Source organism: Panthera leo, chromosome B3, assembly GCF_018350215.1.
Source record: "Panthera leo isolate Ple1 chromosome B3, P.leo_Ple1_pat1.1, whole genome shotgun sequence".
Classification (NCBI taxonomy): Eukaryota; Metazoa; Chordata; class Mammalia; order Carnivora; family Felidae; genus Panthera; species Panthera leo.
In genome coordinates, this window is record NC_056684.1 from 62014867 (window position 1) to 62036166 (window position 21300).

The 21300-nt window shown below is 47.4% G+C and overlaps 3 protein-coding genes across 5 annotated transcripts in view; 2 read left to right on the top strand and 1 right to left on the bottom strand.

The window, feature by feature from the left end:
• PPP1R14D (protein phosphatase 1 regulatory inhibitor subunit 14D) overlaps nt 1-13541 on the top strand; it is a 27896-nt gene extending 14355 nt beyond the window's left edge. For both annotated transcript variants that reach the window (XM_042942385.1, XM_042942386.1), the window contains exons 3-6: nt 994-1272; nt 12598-12681; nt 12872-12904; nt 13107-13541. In XM_042942385.1, coding sequence (XP_042798319.1) covers nt 1018-1272; nt 12598-12681; nt 12872-12904; nt 13107-13172 — 438 coding nt within the window. In that variant the 5' untranslated portion in view covers nt 994-1017 and the 3' untranslated portion in view covers nt 13173-13541. The remainder of the gene's footprint in view (nt 1-993; nt 1273-12597; nt 12682-12871; nt 12905-13106) is intronic.
• Nucleotides 13542-14348: 807 nt separating this feature from the next.
• ZFYVE19 (zinc finger FYVE-type containing 19) lies at nt 14349-20884 on the bottom strand. The gene is made up of 11 exons (XM_042942380.1): nt 20755-20884; nt 19377-19498; nt 19157-19210; nt 18653-18771; nt 18408-18553; nt 17970-18078; nt 16010-16219; nt 15488-15567; nt 15068-15166; nt 14829-14959; nt 14349-14744 (listed from the first exon to the last, which is right to left on the bottom strand). The coding sequence occupies exons 1-11, from the start codon at nt 20806-20808 to the stop codon at nt 14675-14677; spliced, it is 1194 nt and encodes a 397-aa protein (XP_042798314.1). The 5' UTR covers nt 20809-20884; the 3' UTR covers nt 14349-14674.
• Nucleotides 20885-21058: 174 nt separating this feature from the next.
• DNAJC17 (DnaJ heat shock protein family (Hsp40) member C17) overlaps nt 21059-21300 on the top strand; it is a 42146-nt gene continuing 41904 nt past the window's right edge. For both annotated transcript variants that reach the window (XM_042942381.1, XM_042942383.1), the window contains exon 1: nt 21059-21267. In XM_042942381.1, the coding sequence (XP_042798315.1) occupies nt 21190-21267 (78 nt within the window). In that variant the 5' untranslated portion in view covers nt 21059-21189. The remainder of the gene's footprint in view (nt 21268-21300) is intronic.

Below are 21300 nucleotides of genomic sequence, written 5' to 3' on the forward strand. Positions count from 1 at the left end.
TTCATTTTTCATTTGTTTGTCCTTCTGAGCTGTTCATCTTTTAAAAAAATTACAGTGTTCTTCTGTAACTTTTCTAAAAAGTTTAGAATATTTTGTTGCAAAAGACTAAACAAACAAACATACCCTTCCTTTAGAATGCAGGTACTGTGTGTTTAAAACTGTTAGTCTTGACACCTGGGTAGGAGGTAGGTCTTTGGGTTTCCTCTGTGTCAGGAAGGACTTGAGTCAGGGGAGGGTCATGTGATGAAAATATGGCTTCCTAAGCAGTTGCTTCTCGGGAACGGGCATGGGAGAGAAGCTTGATAAATTTACCTTTGCAAGCACAGGGCCACGCTGATAGAGGAGCACCTCTTCCCTCACATATTTCATAATGCAGCTCGCATTCAGACACACCCAGACACAAGAGGGTACTGACCCTAAGAGGGCCAGAAATAACCATCCCTCGTAACTATCTGCGGTGAGACTCTGCCCCTACCAGTGCCACACTCTGAGCTGGACCTCCTACCTGCCTGGGACCCTGCTCCTGCAGGATCCATCTGACTCCAGCTCCTCAGGGCCCAGGTGGATCTAGTTCCAGGAAGATGAGATGCTGAGTGCTCTCTGGTGAGTGTGATTCGGGTCCTGTTCCAGAACTGGCCATAGAGCACTGAATCAGAGCCCTGCACCCCTCAGGACCCAAGGATCCCTTCTTCCTCCCGAGGATTGGCACCCTCTTGACCTTTGCTTATCTGAAATTTATATCACTTTGGGCTACGGCAGCTGCACAAGAGGAGGGCTGGGGCACAGCTCGGAAGTGCCACTCACTGGCAGCTAAGAGCCAGAAGATTGGCATTCCCAGCACCAGAGAAAGTCCTGTTGATCTTTGACCCTCCGCCCCTCCCGGAGACTTGGCCCTCCCTCCTCTTCCTTCCTTTCTTCCTTGCTGGCCTCTCCCTCTGTTCCCTGTCTCCTCACTTCCCTGACACCCTTGCTCTGACTGGCCGTTTTCCCCAGGTTGTTGCTCACGCCAATCCTTCCATGCTGTCTTCAAGCCCTACTTCCTGCACATCTCCCAACGCTGATGGGGAGAACCCAAGTAAGAAGGTCCAGTGGACTTCTGGGAGGAGGAGGACGTCATCCACAGACTCAGAGTCAAAGTCCCACCCCGACATCTCCAAAGTACCCAGGTCCCGGAGACCCAGCCGGCTGACGGTGAAGTATGACCGGGGGCAGCTCCAGCGCTGGCTGGAGATGGAGCTGTGGGTGGACGCGCAGATTCAGGAGCTCTTCCAGGTGAGTGCTACCAGCAGGGTGGGAGGCCACCAGGGGCCTGGGAGAGAGCCTGCTGGGAGACCTCAGGAGGAGCCGGAGGGCCAATGTGAGAGAAAGCTGCTCGCAACAAGTGAACGTGGATTTGCAGTCCAGAAACCTGCCTGCCTCTGGTCTGGGCTCTACCTCTAACTCTCTTCAAAATCTGGGCCAGGTCTTTTCACATCCCTGAGACTTAGTTTCCTAATCCACAAGATGAGCCTATCAACGCCTGTCATAGCTCCTTTGTAGGACTTTTGTGAAGCTCAAATGAGATACAAGAGCGATTTTTATTTACTTCATGTCTTGACTTACTCCCATCCTGAACACACATACGTGTCAAGGGCTACATTGTCCAGGACTATAGCTATGTGTAGCTATTTGCCTTTCAATTAATAAAAATTAAATAAAATTAAAGGTTCATTTTCTCAGTCACACTAGCCACGTTTCAAGTGCCCAGTAGCCCCACGTGGCTCATTGTTACCACACTGTCAGCACACATATAGAACATTTCCATCCTCTCAGAACAAACAGCAATGGACTAGAATAAGTCCTTGGCCCTGGCTCTGATGGACTCCCCTCAACTCCACCCTGTGAAAAGGATGGCTTTCTGCCCCTTGTCATGAGAAGTGGCACCTTCCTCCTGAGATAACTAAAAATCGGGATCCTAGAGTAGTCACAACTGCTGCTTCAGCAACAAGGGTAGCATTCTGTACACTTAACTCTGTGTTAGGCACTGCACCCAGCACTTGGCATGCGTTACCCCATTCGGCCCTCCGCACAACGCCCTTCGGTAGCTATGTTTTTACCTTGAAGGAAATGGAAGCCTAAAGATGTTGAGTAACAAGTCCAAGGTCATACAACTAGGAAACCAGGAGACCAGGAGCTGCAGCTGGAGCTCTGCCTGCAGAGCCTGGGTGCTTACTCGGGCAGCTTAGTGGTTCTCCAGCCCTGAAGTACTTCAGAAAAAACCAGATGACTTGACTGTGCCTCAACTGACTTTAAATCTACTAGGGTGGGGTCCAGGCACTGGTCTTTTAATAAGCCCCACAGTTAATTCTAGCATGTGGCTGGCTGAGAACCACTGCACCAAGCCAGAGACCAGGAGTCTTGTCCACATACCATGGTCCTTTCTTCTTCTGCTTCTTGACTCAGCTCCTATCTTTTGTTTCTGGGGCAGCAAGGGGCTTGTTATTCTTCCGGGTAAGGGCTGTGTCAGTGGCCCTGTGATTGGGGGTGGAGGAGAATGATGCATGTGGCCCAGGCTGTCTTGTGAAGCTCACTGGGTCATGTATCAGTTTGGCCCAGGTGTCGACCATGTCCCCTGCGGCATTCTGGGCTCACTTGTTCAGTGTAGGGAGATGCCCTGGAACTGTGAGCAGGAGAGGCACACGTTCTTGGCCTGCGTCTGCTCTGCCCTTGGAGAACAGCTCTACTGCCCTTCTATCCTGCTGGCACCCTCCCGCTCTGGAACAGTTTCACTTTCAGATTGTTGTACACTTGCACAAAAAGTCTCATATTTCAGACACCTCAGAGCAAATTTTTCCAGGTACTGGAGAAAGACACTAGACAAAGAACCTGCTTTTGCAAGATCGGTGCAGGGGGGAAAGCTGTACAATAATGAGCTCATCACATTTGAAAGCAGGATACGTGGGAGGACCACTCCCAGGCAATGACCGAAATAAAATACCTGGCCTGCAGTTGCCATGACAATTGTCCAAAGGTGCCAGGTGGCAGTTCCTCTCACAATCCCAGCACTTTTCAGCAGGAAGCATCCAAGTGCCTGGGGAAGCCCCAGGTGGCTGGTCATCTTAGGCAGAGATGGAGGCAACAGTGTTCAGGCTTACCTAGCCCCACTTCTACCCATATAGAGTCTGTCTCCACCCACCAGGCTCTCCTCGACATGCCCACCTTGGATAGAACTGCTGGGAATTATTCCAGGGATGCATCACTACTTGTTTAGTTTGGTTTAATGGGTTCCAACCTTACCTTGTTGGAGGGCCCCGTCTCATCTCACTGGGTATGCACCAGCTCTGTTGTCGTCAGAGGAACCAAGTCTGGGTTCAACAAAACAGACTTGGGGCCCTAGAGCTCCTATTGTCCAGAGGTGGAGTGTGGATTTGGCTTCTAAGGAAGGATGTAAACACTCATGAGTTTGTTCTATTTTAAGGAGACTCTTGGGGCACCTGGGTGGCTCAGTTGGTTACGGACTTTGGCTGAGGTCATGATCTTGCAGTTTGTGGGTTCAAGCCCCATGTTGGGCTCTGTGCTGACATCTAGGGGCCTAGAGCCTGCTTCAAATTCTGTGTCGTCCTCTTTCTCTGTTCCTCCCCCCACCCCCACCCCCCACCCCCCGCTTTCTCTGAAAAATAAATAAACATTAAAAAAATTTAAGGAGACTTGCCCAACAATATGCCCCGCCCCCGATCCCACCCATGATTCCATGTCTCTTTTACGACAAGACTTCTTAAAAGTTTGTCCACACTCACATCCTTTCTTTAAAATGTTTATTTATTTATTTTGAGAGAGAGGGAGAGAAAGTGAGCACACAAGCCAGAGAAGGGGCAGAGAGGGAGAGAGAGAGAATCCCAAGTGGGCTTCGTGCTGTCAGCACAGAGCCAGACTTGGGGCTTGGACTCAGAAACTGTGAGATCATGACCTGAGCCGAGATCAAGAGTCAGATGCCTAACTGACTGAGCCACCCATGTGCCCCCACACTCACATCCTTTACTTACCTTTCCCCTTCCTTTCACTATTCAAACCACTGAAACCTGGCTTCTGTTCCCACCACTCTATTGGGAGCTCTTGCCAAGGTCACCAATCACTGCCTTGGGGCCAAATCTAATGTACACATCAGCAGGGGATACTGTTGACCACTCTAGAGTTTTGAAACGTTCTTCCCCACGCCCCCTCCAAAGAGAAACATTCCTTCCCTATAGCTTCTATGACACTATCTTTTCCTGGTGGCAGCTGGCATTTTGATGCAGGCAGCCCTTCTGATTTGGTGACATTTTAAGAAACAATCTATTAGATTTCCAACTTTAAAAAAGTATTGCTAACAAATATGTGAAACAAACACTTGTTAGCTCATCCCTGAGACTTACTTCATTGCTGGTTCCCATGGCAGAGAGATCAGGAGTACGGGGATGGAACGTGGAGTGAAAGTGAGAAAGGAGATCAGGCAGCATCTGGCAGGAAACCACTTCATGCAATATCGACTCACAGTTTTACCACACTTGTTCATCTCAGCAGGGGTTGTTTGATATATCCACTCATTTCTGAGAATTCAAAAAATACTTTAAGGAAAGAATATTTGGATTATGATATCAGCCCATATTCTCAGCTCCGGACTGCAATGGTAATCTGACTCTCAGTAATATATACATACCTTATATCCAAAATACGTGTAGTTAATATCATAAGTGATATGAAAAGGTTTTTGGGAGTCAGACTAATACTTTTTCTAGAGGTAGAATTCTAATAGTTGGAGTGCAGCTTTACTATTCTGCCCCACTCTCCACCTTCTGGAATTCCAAATGCACATGTGTTAGACCACTTGATATCATCATACCAAGATCACCAAGACTCTTTTGTCTTCTTCCTACCCCCCCCCCCCAGGTTTTTTTCTTTCTGTGTTTCATTTTGGCTAGTTTCTGTCTCTGTATCTTCAAGTTCAACTGATCTTTACTTTGGCAACGTCACATATGCCATTTCCTCCATTCATCCAGTAAGTTTTTCATTTAAAATACTGTATTTTTCATCTCTGGCTGCTCCACGTTTGTTTTTTTTCTCATACATTTCATTTTTCTCATTAGTATGTTCATGGTTTCTTCATCTGCTAATTCTGTCATGTGTGTGTGTCTACTTCTATTAACTGATATTTCTCCTGGTTATAGGTCATATTTCCTGCTTCTGGTATGACTAGTGATTTTTTTGACTGGATACTGGACATTTTATGAGTTTCATGTTACTGACTAACTGGATTTTTTTTTTCTTCCTTTAAAGCATTGGGCCTTGTTTTAATAGGCAGTTTAGTTACTTGTGGCTCAGTTTGATCCTTCTGAAGCTTATTTTTAAGCTACATTGAGTCTAGAGTATCCTTTAATCTAGAGAATAATTTAACCCCCAGTCAGGTATGGCCCTTCTGAGGTGTCTACTGAATTCCTAAATGATCAGTGATGACTGTCCACTCTGACTGGATGGAACTTGATTAGTCTCCCAGTCCTGTGTGAGGTCTGGGAACTGTTCATCTCTGTGCCTTTGGTGCCTCATAGTACCTGGGCTTGTGAGGCTTTATCCTATGAATGTGCATCTTGTGTTCAGCAAAGACTCAAGAGAACCTTTATGCAGATTTCTGGAGGTCTCTTTTCATAACACCCTCCTCTCCAGAACTTTGTCTAGCAACTTCCAGCCACCTCAACCCTGAACTCTGATCTCTGTCCTATCAATTTCGCAAGACCACTGTGCTCTCCTTGGGACCTCCCTCTCTGCTCTGTGGTCTGGAAATTGCCTCTAGGAAGAAATACAGGGCAATTACAGAGTTTGTCTCATCTGTTTCCCTTCTCTCTTAGGTAGTCCTGAGCAACCTTTGTCCAATGATTGAGAACATAGTTCATATATATTCTAGTTTTCTAGTTACTTTTAAAAAATGTTTATTCTTGGGGCACCTGGGTGGCTCGGTCGGTTAAGCGTCCGACTTCGGCTCAGGTCATGATCTCATGATCCGTGAGTTCGAGCCCCGCATCGGGCTCTGTGCTGACAGCTCAGAGCCTGGAGCCTGTTTCGGATTCTGTGTCTCCCTCTCTCTCTGCCCCTGCCCTGTTCATGCTCTGTCTCTCTCTGTCTCAAAAATAAATAAATGTTAAAAAAAAAAAATTAAAAAAAAAATGTTTATTCTTGACACAGAGAGACAACACGAGTCGGGGAGGGGCAGAGAGAGGAAGACAGAATCCCAAGTAGGCTCAGTGCTGTCAGCACAGAGCCCATTGTGGGACTTGAACCCACGACTATGAGATCACAACCTGAGCGGAAACCAAGAGCCAGACGCTTAACAACTGAGCCACCCAGGCACCCCTAGTTTTCTGGTTACTTATTTTGGGAGAATAAATTCAGTCCCTGTTACTAAGAATAAATATCTGGTTAACTCCCACTCAGCCTTCAGTTCTCAGATTAGAGGTCACTTCCTCCAGGAAGCCTTCTTAAATCCCAGGCTTGGTTATGTTCCCTTTCCATTGTGTTCTCAAAGTATCTCATCAGAGTGCTTATCACTCTGTATTATAACTGCCATTTCACTTGTCTATATCCTTCAGGAGACTATAAGCTTTTCAAGGGCAGGGTTATATCTGTCTGTCTTGCTGTTATGGCCCCAGCACTTATCACAATACTTGGTGCATAGCATGCCCTCAACAAATATGCATTAAATGAATGAAGGATGAACCAGATGAGCTAGAAACCAAGCAAGCAAAAAGGAAAGCCTAGAGCTTAGGGTGAAAGAGCTAACTTAGAACCCTAGCATTATTTATTTTTTAAAAGGCATGGAGTGGTACCTGGGTGGCTCAGTCAGTTGAGCATCCGACTCTTGATTTCGGCTCAGGTCATGATCTCATGGTTTGTGAGATGGAGCCCCACATTGGGCTCTGCACTGAGCACTACTTTGGATTCTCTCTCTCTCTCTCTCTCTCTCTCTCTCTCTGCCCCTTCCCCATTCATGGTCTCTCTCTCTCTCTGTCTCTCGAAATAAATAAATAAACATTAAAAAAATAAATAATAGGGGCACCTGGGTGGCTCAGTCGGTTAAGCGGCCGACTTCGGCTCAGGTCATGATCTCACGGTCCATGAGTTTGAGCCCCGCGTCAGGCTCTGTGCTGACAGCTCAGAGCCTGGAGCCTGTTTCAGATTCTGTGTCTCCCTCTCTCTGACCCTCCCCTGTTCATGCTCTGTCTCTCCCTGTCTCAAAAATAAGAAAATAAAACGTTGAAAAAAATTTTTTAAAATAAATAAATAAATAAAAAGGCATGGGAGGACTAAAACTGTTAACAGTGGTTACCTGTTGGCAGTTGGAGGAAGGAGAGGGCAGGTGAGGCTTCTTTTTCCTTTTTCTTAACCTAAAAAAAATATATATATCGGGGCGCCTGGGTGGCGCAGTCGGTTAAGCGTCCGACTTCAGCCAGGTCACGATCTCGCGGTCCGTGAGTTCGAGCCCCGCGTCAGGCTCCGGGCTGATGGCTCGGAGCCTGGAGCCTGTTTCCGATTCTGTGTCTCCCTCTCTCTCTGCCCCTCCCCCGTTCATGCTCTGTCTCTCTCTGTCCCAAAAATAAATAAAAAACGTTGAAAAAAAAATTAAAAAAAAATATATATATATATATCAACTTTATTGAGGTATAACTGACAGAGAATAAAATTCGAAGTGTACATTGGGATGCACTTTTTCATATGTAACCACTACTACCCCAATCGAGATATGGAACATTTCCATCATCTAAAAAGTCCCCCAAATAATGTTAAACAAATTATACAGCTTAAGTACTTTTATATATGTATCTATTTGTCTTCTTGACTGCCTCTAATATGTGGGCTCTTTGAGGACAAGATTTTTGTTTTGTTCATTGAAGCTCCCAAGTTCATAGTGCCAGGTTAATAACAGTAGTCACTGAACATGTATTTGTTGAGTAAATAGATCTTGAAGTATTAAATAATCAGGGGCGCCTGGGTGGCTCAATCGGTTGAGTGTTCAACTCTCATTTTTGGCTTACATCATGATCTCACAGCTTGTGATCAGGCTCTGCACTAACAGCATGGAGCCTGCTTGGAATTCTGTCTCTCTTCTCCTCTCTCTGCCTCTTCCCCACTTGATCTCTTTCTGTCTCTCTCTGTCTCTGTCTCTCTCTTTCTCAAAAATCAATAAATAAACAACGTCAAAAAGGATTAAATAATCAAAAGGAAAAGGTGAAATTATCAAACCTCTAGAAAATGTAAAGGTGAATATCAAATATTTATTCAAATCCATATGAGAAGAACTTGCTAAGCATTAGAAGAAGGAGAAGGAGAAGAAATGGCAAAACCCAAACTGAAGGGGTGCCTGGGTGGCTCAGTTGGTTAAGTGTCCCACTCTTGCCTTCAGGTAAGGTCATGATCCCAAGGTCATGGGATCGAATTCCACCTTGGACTCCGTGCTAAGTGTGGAGCCTGCTTGAGATTCTCTCTCTCCCTCTGCCCCTCTTCCCTGCTTGCATTCTCTCTAAAATAAAATTTAAAAAAAATTAAACCCCCGAACTGGAAAAGACGATTAGTTACATTTAGCTATATATAAACATTTAGCTATATGTAAACACATATATTTCCCCAACCCCTTCCTCACACACAAATTTCCATCACATGTAGAATGAACGTGAGGGCTAATCTAGTTTAAAAAAAAAAAGGCTTCTTAAATCAGTAAGAAAAAACTGAACCCAGTAAAAAAATTAATGAGGCAGCAGTTGAAGTGTATTCTGGTGACCCTGGGGGTTTCCAAGACCCTTTCAGAGGGTTCCTGGTTATGTTCATAGTAATATTGAGATGTCATTTGCCTTTTTCATTATGTTGACATTTGTACTGATAATGCAAAAACAATGGTGACTCTCAGTGTGAATCAAGAAAGTGGCACCACGAGCACCTGGATGGCTCAGTTGGTGGAGCATGCAACTCTTGATCTTGGGGTCATGAATTCGAGCCCCATGTTGGGTGTAGAGGAATAAACAAACAAACAAACAAACAAACAAACAAACAGACTTTTAAAAAAAAGTGGCACCAACCTGTGCTAGGAGTCATGTTCTTTATCACCATGCCACTTTCACTTAAGAAAGTCCTGTTGGGATGGCACTGGGTGTTGTATGGAAACCAATTTGACAATAAATTTCATATTAAAAAAAAAGTCCTTGATAAAGCAGTAAAAAATCACAAGTTTATTAAACCTTGGCCATTGAGTTCACATCTCTCTCTCTCTCTTTAATATTTATTTATTTTTGAGGGACAGAGACAGACCATGAGGAGGGAAGGGGCAGAGAGATGGAGAAACTGAATCCAGAGTAGGATCCAGGCTCTGTCTGAGCTGTCACCACAGAGCCTGACACGGTGCTCTAACTCACAAGCCGTAAGATCATGACCTTAGCTGAACTCAGACACCTAACCAACTGAGCCACCCAGGCGCCCCACATCTCTTTTTTTTTAATAGACTTATTAAAATAGACTTATAAAATAAATATGTTTATTTATTTTTGAGAGAGAGAGAGACAGAGTATGAAGGGGGAGAGAGGGAAACATAGAATCTGAAGCAGGCTGCAGGCTCTGAGCTGTCAGCACAGAGCCCAATGCAGGGCTAGAACTCATGAACTGCGGGATCATGACCTGAGCTGAAGTCAAGACACTTAATTGACTGAACCACCCAGGTGCCCCTAGACTTAATTTTTAGAGCAGTTTTTGGTTCACAGGAAGACTGAACAGAGAGTTCTCATGTTCCCCCTGTCCCCACGCATGCATAGCCTCCCCCATTATCATTCCCCAACTAGAGCAGTACAATGTTATGGTTGATGAGCCTACATTGACACATTATAATGACCCAAAGTCCATAGCTTGTATTAGGGTTCATTCTTGGTATTGTACATTCTAAGGGTTTGGACGAATGTGTAATGATATGTAGCCACTATTATAGTATCATACAGAGTATTTTCTCTGTCCTAAAAGTCTTCTGTGTTCCACCTATATATCCCACTTTCCCCATTATTCCAACTGATCTTTTTACTGTCTCCATAGTTTTGCATTTCCCAGAATGTTGTATAGTTGAAATCATACAATATGTTTGGCCAAATTCAGATTGGCTTCTTTCACTTATTCCATGTGTTTGCAGTTCATTTAGTCTTTTCATGGCTTGAAGCTCATTTCTTTTAGTGCTGAATAATAATTCCATCGGCTGGGTGTGCTGTTGATTTATCCATTTACCTATTGAAGGATGTATTGGTTGCTTTCAAATTTTGGCAGTTATGAATAAAGTTGCTATAAACATCTTTATGCAGGTTTTTATATGGATATGTTTCCAGCTCACTTGGGTAAATACTAAGGAGCTTGATCACTGTATCATATGGTAAAAGTGTGTTTAGTTTTGTAAGAAACTGCCAAAATGTCTTCCCAAGTGGCTGTACTATTTAGCATCCTTACCAGCAATGAATGAAGGTTCCCCTTGTTCCATATCCTCATCAGCATTGTGTTGTCAGCATTTTGGATTTTTTGCCAATTTGATAGGTATGTAGTATATCTCACTGTTGTCTTAATTTGCAATTTCCTACTCACATATTATGTTGAATATCTCATATCCTATTTGCCATTTGCATATATTCTTTGGTGAGGTATCTGTTCATATCTTTTCTGATTTTTCAGTTGGGTTGTTCCTTTCTTACTTTTGAGTTTCAAGAGTTCTTTGTCTATTTTGGACAATAGTCCTTTATCAGATACATCCTTTGCAAATATTTTCTCCCAGTCTGTAGCTTGTCTTCTCATTCCCTTGAGCTTCTTTCATTTTCAATTTTATAAACTCTGTATTGTCTAAATTATTTCACTGACTATAATAACTTTTGTTTTTTTAAGTTTATTTATTTTGAGAGAGAGAGCACACATGCATGTGTCAGCAGGGGAGGGGCAGAGAGAGAGAGGGAGAGAGAATGCCAAGTAGGGCTCGAACCCATGAACCATGAGACCATGACCTGAGCTAAAATCAAGTGTCACACACTCAATCGACTGAGCCACCCAGGTGCCCCTGACTGTGATAACTTTTAAAGACAGTTTTATTAAGATATGATTCACATACCATACAATCACTCACTTGCAGTGTATACTTCCAGTAGTTTTAAGTATCTTTGGGGTTATACAACCACAACTTAATTTTAGGACATTTTATCACCCCAGAAAGAAACCCTGTGCCAATTAGCAGTCACACCTCATTCCTTACCACCACCACTCCCAGCCCTAGGCAACCACTAATCTACTTTGTGTCTCTATGGATTTATCTATTCTGGACATTTCATACAAGTTGAATCATAATATGTGGCCTTTTGTAACTGGTTTCTTTCACTAGCATAATGTTTTCAAGGTTCATCCATGTTGTAGTCTGAATCAATGCTGTGTTCCTTTTATTGTTGAGCAATATTGTATAGCTACATTATATTTTATTTATCCATTCATCAGTTGATGGAGATGTGTATTATTTTACCTTTTGGCTATTATGAATAATACTGCTATGAACATTCATGCAAACTTTTGTGTCGACATGTTTTCATTTCTCTTGGGAGTAGACCTAGGAGTAGGATTGCTGGGTCAGGTGACAACTCTATATTTAACATTTTAAAGAACTGCTGGGGAGCCTGGGTGGCTCAGCTGGTTAAATATCTGACTCTTGATTTCAACTCAGGTCATGATCCCACAGTTGTGGGTGTGAACCCTGCTTGATTTTCTAGCTCCTTGGGGTGCCTGGGTGGCTCAGTTGGTTGAGCATCCGACTTCAGCTCAGGTTATGATTTTGCGGTCCATGGGTTCGAGCCCCATGTCAGGCTCTGTGCTGACAGCTTGGAGGCTGGAGCTTGCTTCGGATTCTGTGTCTCCCTCTCTCTCTGACCCTTCCCAGCTCATGCTCTGTCTCTCTCTCAAAAATTAAAAAAATAATTTTTTTTAATTAAAAAAAAAAAGATTTTCTAGCTCCTCTCCCTCTGCCCCTGCCTCTTTCTCTCAAAACAAACAAACAAACAAATAAAAAAGAACTGCAAAACTGTTTTCCAAAGCAGCTGTACCATTTTAGATCCTTACCAACAACATGCATACACCTTTGAAATTAAACAGGCACTCTTTTTATTTTTTAAAAATTTTTAAAAATGTTTATTTATATTTGAGAGAGACAGCACGTGAGCACTGTAGGGGCGGGGGGAGATGGGGGGAGACAGAATCTGAAGCAGGCTCTAGGCTCTGAGCTATCGGCACAGAGCCCGATGTGGGGCTCAAACTCATGAGCCGTGAGATCATGACCTGAGCTGAAGTTGGATGCTCAACCGACTGAGCTACCCAGGTGTCCCGAACAGGCACTCTTTTTAAAGAAGCCTAGCCCTGTTTCAGATAGAAGATAGTAGGTATTCAGTAAGTGGTGAATGGCAGAATGAACATGTAGTCTGAGGAGTGTGGTGAGGAGACAGACTGAACATGGAAGTAGGGTAGGAGATGGGTGAGCCCGACAGTAACTTTCACTCCAGCACCAGCTAGCCAGGCCCCTCTGAGCCCCATGTGATTCCCAAACAGGGTCAACCAACTCCTCCTGAGCCTGAGATTGACCTGGAAGCTCTCATGGAACTATCCACAGAGGAACAGAAGACTCACTTGGAGGTAGAATGTGGGCCTGGGGTTGGGGAATGGAAGCTGAGCTTAGAGAGGGAGGAGCCCAGGAACTCAGGTTTTGCCTCCTTGAGTGGCATGGGGAGAACCAGTTCAGAGGAGAGGATTCCTGGGAAGCTGAGTGGAGGCTTGTGGGAAAGTTCTGTGGCTCAGGGACTCACTCTTTGCTCTTTTCCACCAGGCTCTTCTCCAAAACTGCCCCCGCCCCACAGAGGTAAGGGATGCTCTGCTGCTCTGGGGGTAAGCGGGACCTAGAGGGGAGGCAGCTAATGAAGAGGAGTATTTGAGAGGAAGGCTTAGCGCTAGGTCCTTCTCACCTTCCCCAGCTCTGGAGACATGGGGTCAGGGGAGATTAAGAAGGGCATTGTGGGTGGGCGTGACCCCTTTCCTTGATCTCATCCCTGTTTCTCTTTCAGTCTTTTATCTCTGAGCTGCTCAGTCAACTCAAGAAACTCCGGAGACTCAGTCGGCCTCAGAAATAAGCCTTGGGAGACTACCTTCAGCAGCCTTAGCACTGCCAGGCCTGCCCTGAACCTCAGAATCCTGGGCTGAGAGGGAAATGGTCCCCTGGGACAAAGACAAGGAATGTGGAAGATGAGAAGGGACATTTGGATACCTCTTGTGTATGTGTAGTCACAGCTGGTTCCTGTTAGCTAGGCTTTCTGGAAGCCATTCATGGCTGTTGCCCGGTACTTTCCTTGGCAGCCAAGTGGATAAAACCTTTGGGAGCCCCAGCTGAATGGAGTGTGGAGCATATCTGTCCTGAGGGATAGGGGAGGGGAGGGTGAAGTGATATACCAGAAGGCTAGCATCCTGAGTCACCAGATCCATACTTCATTCACCCATCCATCTATCCATCCATCCATCCATCCATCCATCCATCTAGATAGGCCTTGAGAATTCAAAGGTGAAGGTCACAGTTCTACTTTAGAGCTCATGATATAGCAAGGCCCAGAGGCCAAGCAGAGGGCACCAGACTAGGACACAGAGCATCCTGCATCACCAACAGGAGCCCAAGTGGCAACGACTAGTTCTGAATCCCATAGAGGAGGTAATAGGGAAAACCTAGTTGGGTCTGCGGAAATCAGGGATAGCTAACCCTCCTCTCTCCCTAAAGGATTCAGGAGGCATCAGGCTGAGAACTAACATGAGCTGGCTCCGGCCAGCAGCAGAAAGAGAAAAGGCAGGAGCTAAGTAGAGGTGTGTAAAGGGTACAGGTGGAGACTCCAGGAGTCAGCTCAGGAAGGTGTGGCTGGAAACAGACACTAGGTCTGAATGGCAGGCAGGTTGGGACAGGAGCCTGGAGAGGTGGCATCCTTTGGGAGTAAGACAGGAAGCAGGGCATGCATCCACTGTTTGTGCAAGCACTGTCTGAGTGCTAGGGAGGCTGAGGAATCTAAGATGGTGGGGCCTGCAGGCTACAATGGGTTGCCCAGAGCAGGACACATAGTTCAGATCAGTTGAATGAATATCCATGCCTACTGCATATGAGGTTCCAGGGTGGATGGGACTGTTCCTCCTTGGAGAAGCCTGTAGGATAGCCCGACTTTTTTCCTCACTCCACAGGACTGGACTTCTAGTGGAGGTCCTGCTCTTGCCACCTCTCCAGGGGTCCAGGCTCAGAGCCCACAGGGTTCTAGAGGTAAGACATGCTGGGCTCAAGGAATCAGCATTCTTTATTAGATCCATTAAGTGCCAGGGGAGGGCCCTGGGCCCTTGAGCAAGTTCCAAGGCTCATCACCCTTAGGTTCAGTCTTGTCTTTTCCCCACCGTGTCTTACTCCCAGTCCACGCTTGGCTGTTGGAGGGCTCTGACTTCTGCCTTTCCTCTGGCTCCCCCAGTTATCATCCTGAATGGAGAATCTTTCCTCCTTCCAGGGACACTGAGGCTCAGGAAGGGGCATGTCCATGAGCAATCTAGCCTGACTTGTGCACCAGCCTGCACGACTGCACATGGGATTGCCTCCCTGGTTTCCTCAGTGTTCTCAGCCTATGTGCCGGGGGCAGTAGGCAGACGTCTGGTGCTCTTTAAGTTCAAAGGCATCGTGGCCTTCCCTGTGGAGCAAAGAGAGACAAGTCAGGGATCAGAGAGGACCCGCAATTTCTCCCAGCCACACAGAACATTCTATCTGCACTCACCGGAAGCAGCGGGCACAGTAGAGGTCTCCATCGCAGCCGGCGCAGCGCAGGGTGGCATCCTCATTGCAGATGCAGCACCAGGGGAGCTCCTCTTCCTCTGCCTCCTGCCTGGGGGCCTTGGCCTGCGCCTTCTAGGAGCAGAGAGGAGTGGGGGAAGGGAGGTGTGTAGGAACACTGCCGCAGGAGCAGTTGGCCAGGGAAGGGAGGAAGGCGTGGCAGTGGCCTGGGGTTTTTCTCACCTGGGACTCTGCCCTATAGGACTGGGCCTGGGCTCTGAGAGCTGGCTCCACGGGGATGTTCAAGCCACTTGCCTCATCCAAGGCAGCTTCTTCAGTGAGCTGTGGACAGGGCGAAGACGTTCAGCTTCCTGTTCCAGGCCTAGACTCTGCCCCCCTGCCCCACGAGTATTTCTGTGTTCTGTGGCCTTAGCTTCTCAACCCATCTCCCATGATCTATTGCCTATGGCTGCTGATACCCCATCTCAAGGGGCCAGTAGGCAGGTCTGGGTCATAGGGACAGTGGAATGCCAGGTAGAACAGGAGCTGCAGAGTGGCCATTCAGTGAGAGAGTAGAGGCAGGGTGAACTGGGCCAAGTGGGTGGTGGGGCAGTGAGGCAGAGACAGGACAGGTGGTGGTCAGGTGGGTAAGGCAGGGCCCACCTGCTGCAGGACTCTCTGGATGGCTGTCTCCTCATCCTCATCATCATCACTGTCTGGGAGGTGATAGTCCTGGAGGGTCACTTGAAAGAGAATGACAGGAGCAGAGGAGGAGGAGTGAGGTTGAGAGAGTTCTCTTGAGTAGCTGTAATTTTGCCCGCAGGAGCTGGTTTGCTTTCCACGGGCACTTCTTCCAGAGCTAGGCAGCCTCTGTTGTCAACAATCACATCAGATCCTGCCCCTCCCTCCCCAACCCTGGGGGACAGGAACAGAAGGATTTGTAGTCCCTGAAGGGACTGAGGGTCCCTGGGCCCCTGATGGCTGCTACTTATTCCCTATCTATTCCTTTGGCCCAGTACCTTCCTCATGGCTCTGGGCAGAGCTCAATAGACCTCTGGACATAGCAATCCCAGCACCTGACTCAGTGTGCCAGGGAATACAGCCGTTTTGTAGAGCTTGGCCTGGGGTTGGGAGTGGAGGGCCTTCCCAATGGACAGAAGTGAGCTGCTGTTTCCCAGCCTCTACCTTTATCGGGGTCCTGTCCCCGCAGCATGGCTAGGCGCTTGGCGAGGGCCAGGATCCTCTCCTGCCTCGTGTTCTCCTCCCGCAGCTCGACTGCTGCCTCAGCCAGCAGCCTGCTCTTCTCCTCTTCCAGGGACCAGGTGGCCTGTTCCTTGGAATTAGTGCTCTGGCCCCCTGGGCCACCTTGGTTGAGGTCATTCTGGATAGGGGCAGCTGGAAGGAGTGATGTAGTTAGGGAGGCAGAGACATTCCAAGATCTCTGTGCCTATTTCTCAACTTTCTTTAAAAAACACAAATTATCAGCTTTTTGTTCAGCATTAGCTCCTGTGGTTTATATTACAAATAAAATGAGTCTTTCCTACATTTTTCCAAATGTAAAATACTAGTAATCTTAGACATGCTTTTTTCAACTACATCTATCCCCACTCCTGATATTTTTACATGTTGCCCTTAGGGTAGGTGTCCCATGGTATGAGCATCACTGCCCCAAAAGGTGAGGGTATAGGGAAGCTAAGCCTCAACCAGTCTCTCTGCTTTACAGGCTGGAATTAATACTTCCAGGGAGCAGCACAGAGAGGACACGAGAGAAGCTGAGATCTTGTAAGGCACTAGGCAGGAAGAATTCTACCAGAGTGGCTGTGGCTCTGACATGGTCCCCTTTAGATAAACATTTCAGACCAAGAGGTTCAAAATGAGACAGCTTTGGGTTCAAGTCCCAGCTCTGTCACTTAATACGTATGACCTTGGTCAATTTCCTTAAGCTCACCAGGCCTCAGTTTCCTCATTTATAAAATATGGATAATAATAGTATGTATAAGATTACGGAGGGTATTCAATGAGATTATGTCTCTGAAGCAGGGCTTCTCAGTCTTGGTTCTTTTGATATTTTGGTATTTTGATATTTTGGACAGGATAATTCTTTGTGGTAGGGGCTGCCCTGTGCACTGTATGATGTTTAGCAGCATCCCTAGCCTCTGCTCACTAGATGCCAGTGGTACCTTCTAAGTTGTGAGAATCTGAGTCTGAGAGTCTCCAGACGTTGCCATATGGGCCCCGGATGGAAAAATCATCCCCAATTGAGAACCATTGCTCTGAAGCACTTGAACAGCACTGTCCAATAGAATTTTTTATGATAATGGAAGCGCTCCATATCATGGTCTGTATTTGTGTAAGACTATAGTTTAATAGCACTTGAAATGTGACTGGTACCACTGAGGAACTGAATTTTAAATTTCATTTTAATTAAATCTAAACAGCCACTTCCTCATCCTTATCATCATCATCATCATTGCAATGAACATTCACTGAACACTTACTATGAACCCGGCAGGGTCTTAAGCATTTATTAATCTCATTTACTTCTCGTAACTTCCCCGTGAGGTGGGTTCTATCATACCTCCATTTTACAGATGAGGAAAGTGAGACTTAGGTTAAGTAACTTTCCCAGGGGCACATAGCTAGTTTAAGTGGTAGAATAAGAAATTGCTGTCTGGGAGCACCTGGGTGGCTCAGTCCATTGAACATCCAACTCTTGATTTCTATTCAGATCATAATCCCAGGGTAATGGGATTGAGCCCTGTGTTGGGCTCCAGGCTGAGTGTGGAGCCTGCTTAAGATTCTCATTCTCTCTCTCTCTCTCTCTCTCTCTCTCTCTCCCTCCCTCCCTCCCCCTCAGCTGCTCTCCCCAACTCACGTGCTCTCTCTCTCTCTCAAATTAAAAAAAAAAAAATTAGAAATCGCTGTCTGATTCTAAAGCCTACACACTTATCCACTATAATACACTGGCTCCTTTTGGGGTAAACCCCTCTAAAGCTTATAAAGTTGATTGTTCTCTGATTCATATTTGCATCCCAGAGGGTGGGCAGCAGAGACCTTCCTACTTGGGGAAAGAGCCGGGGGCGGGGGGGGGGGGGGTGGGGGGGGGGTGGGGCAGGTCCCTGGGGGATCCAGGTGGAGAAGTTACCTGGGTCTCCTCGTTCCCAGCTCTCATCAATAGCCACCTCTGCTGCCAGCTGTGTCAGCAGATCCTGCGCCTGCTGGGCCTGGGTCCTTGTGTCTGGTGGCTGATGTGCCTGTTCACAGGAAGGAACTTCAGTGAGGAGTAGGGTAGAGGGGAAGCAACACCGTAAGGCTCAACGCAGTCTAGATTACAGGTGGATGCTGAAGAGTTTCCAAAGCTCTTGGAAAGGGGACTGACTAATCCAGGGCTCACATAATTGAGTAGATCTGGCCACTCTTTCCTGCCCCACCCCATCCTGCTGCTTGTCCCTGGATCCTTGGCCTGGCAGCAGGCCTGAGAATCAAGAGGTGAGGGTGGGAGGTTTTGCCAACTCCTGCAAAGTACATAGGCATACATGTATCTAGGTCCTTGTTCTAGGACCCCTGACCCCTGAGCACTCACCACCTGGGAGGTCTGAGACGGCGGAACTCTGCCCTGCAGTGCAGCAAGCCGTGCCTCCATCTCTTGGGTGGAAGGGATGGAACCCTGCGTTTCCTTCCTCAGTGCAGCTAGCCTGGCTTCTATCTCTGCTTGTGAGGCCACTGACTCTGAAATTGGTATGGGAAAGCCTTGTAAGATCCAGAGGCATCCTAGTCCCAGGAAGTCTGGATGGTATGCTTTAGATCACCCTGTGTGCCCCCACTCACTGGGCTTGTTCTGCTGGCGGAGCCGTGCTAGGCGCTCAGCAATGACTTGGTCTTGTTGGGTCAGTCCCCGGCTCTGGGGAGTGCTGGGCTTCTGCTTGGCTTCCAAGGCTGCCACACGCCTGGCAAGGTATGAGATAAGGTTCTTGAAGAATGTAGAAGGGAGGGGTGAAGGCACCTACTCACCATTTCCCATTCAAATCATTTCTAGGCATCCAGGGAGGCCTCCAATAGACAATAGTCTGTGGTTCTCATTCATATCCCTCTGTAGGCCAATCCAGCTGACCAAACAGAGGGTCTGGCTTAGAGGGCAAGATCTACCAAGAACCGTTTCTGGGGAGAGGCTGATGAGCTGCTTTGTGAGCCCAAGAGGGCAGTCAGGAGGCTGAGAGATGATATTTTCCTGACCCTGTGCTCATTTGATCTAGAGGCTGGGAAGAGAGTCCTACTCAAAGACTCCTTTGTCTTTTCCCCACCCCTATTTGTCTCTGTCCCTTTAGCACTTACTTCTTATAGTTCTGAGGTGGTGACCACTTGGAGGCATTGACAGGAGACGGTCCTCTATAGAGAAGAAATCTGGTATCAGAAGTCCCCTTATCTGCCAGTCAGTACCTCTCCCCCAAACACTTCCTAACCTGACCTCTAGCCACAGAGCACAAAGCTGTGTGGGCTGGCCAGCTACCTGGTACCATGCTTGGCTAAACCCTTGCCCATGTCAGCTTCTCACCTGGTCAGGACTTCGTGGCACTCCTTGCAGACCTTCTGTTGGGTATTCCCAGTCCGGGGCACCACTGCACTGAAGCTAAGGCAGCCGGAACAGAAGGCCCGGCCACAATTCTTACAGCCGTACTACAAGAAACATGAAGTAGGGGGATCCATCTCTCACCCGCCCCTGCAGTCTCCTCCCTGGGACTCTCCAAGCACACACACAGAGAAGACACTGAAGTTTTGACCAGCTGCAGGGAGGAGGATGAGAAATGGGGCCCCTAGGGCCTGGGGAGAGAGAGGGGTGGAGGGTAAAGCGATTCCTCAGTCTCCAGTCTTTTATTCAAATCAAGTAGAGCTTTACGTAAAATTCCCATGCTTTCTATCCTGACTTCAATTCAATGGCACTGGGGTGTAGAAAACAAATAGGCAAAACCTCATGCTGCAGGTCATGGGCTCTTCAACAAAGGAGAACCAGAGAGAGTGCAGAGCCCCTGTCTTCTGTGCTCTAGTAGAAATGGAGGGTGGTTTGGCTTCAGGGATAACAATAGCCTCCATTTATTAAGCACTTACTGTGTGCCAGGCACTAAGCTCAGCACTTAACATTCGTCATGTGATTTAATCCTCACAATTTATACACACTACTCTACTTAATCCTGATGACCACAATTATTATTCCTATCTTAGATGGGGTCAGAGAGGTTACATGACTTGCCCAAACCAAGGTGATTCCATGAATAAGACTGCAGAGGTCAAATTTGAACCCTGAGCACCCAGGTTCCAAAACCCGGGTTTCTAAGTGCTACACGGATCTGCCTCCATAGCTATTCATTTATCCAATCTGGTTCCTATCTCCTGGTCACAACTGATCAGAGGAAGCCTACAGTTTACCAGAAGAATGTGGGGCCTTGTGCAGAGGACAAAAGACTTTGCCATGGTGCCTTGGGAGCAGGAGGAAGGGAGGTAATCTAACTCAAGAAACCTGGGAAGGGCAGGCTGCATGATGGTGAAGGTTTCAGAGCAAAGGACATGGTGTGATGGAGAGTGGTCACAGGGCATTAACCAAGACTGGGCTGCGGAGGAGCAAAGTGGAGGGAAGGAACCAGCTGTATCATTCACTTAGTGGACAGAAAAGCCTACCTTTCTAGAAAAGACAGGAGCGTGCTGTATAGTTACAGGGCACTTTCACCTCCAGCACCTCTCTGGACCCTCATGCTAACCCCGAAAGCGAGGGAGAGTTAGCCCCATTTCACAGAAATGGAAACTGAAGTTCAGTGATTTCAACAAAACCAACACAGCTGGAAAGGGGCCGTAAAACCAAGTCTACGGACTTCAAGTCCAGGGCTTTTCCTCTACTCCGCGTCCTCCCTGACCTTCTAGCCCGCGGGGAGAAGACTCGCCTCCTTTTTGAAGAGGGTAAACTTGACAGCGCAGCCGTAGCACCTACTCTCCATTCTGGTGGCCGGCGCAGCGCCGCAAGGTCCACAGAGCTGAGATCACGCTTGCCGGGTCCCGGACACCCTCGGACCTTCACTAAGGCCCGCCCCCGCCCCCACCCCTACACCCTCCCGCGCTGGCTAGCTGAGGCCTCCGGCGGGAGAATCGCGATCGCCTACATCAACCGGGGAGCGGTGGCGGAAGGCGCGGGGGCTGCTGGGAGGCGTAGTTCATTCACTTGCTCGCTTCCCTCACAGACAGTCAAGCCTGATCCAGAACACGACATTTCCCAGGGGGCTAAGCGCCATTCAGCTCGCTGGCGACGACAGTCCCTGAGAATCCCTACGCACGCTTAGACTCTTGGGAGTTGTAGTACGAATCCAGTCAAGATTGGAACCATGGCGGTGACCAAGGAGCTCTTACAGATGGACCTGTACGCCCTACTAGGTATCGAGGAGAAAGCAGCGGACAAAGAGGTGAGAACGGTGGTGAGAAGGGCCGAATCCGAC

What these genes read in the sequence shown, in the direction of transcription:
- ZFYVE19 (XM_042942380.1), bottom strand. Translation starts at nt 20,808, where the DNA reads ATGGAGAGTAGGTGCTACGGCTGCGCTGTCAAGTTTACCCTCTTCAAA. An exon ending in TGCCACGAAGTCCTGACCAG is followed by an intron (nt 19,211 to 19,376) that starts GTGAGAAGCTGA and finishes TCTTCTCTATAG; the next exon opens with AGGACCGTCTCCTGTCAATG. An exon ending in CTGGGAACGAGGAGACCCAG is followed by an intron (nt 16,220 to 17,969) that starts GTAACTTCTCCA and finishes CACTCCTTCCAG; the next exon opens with CTGCCCCTATCCAGAATGAC.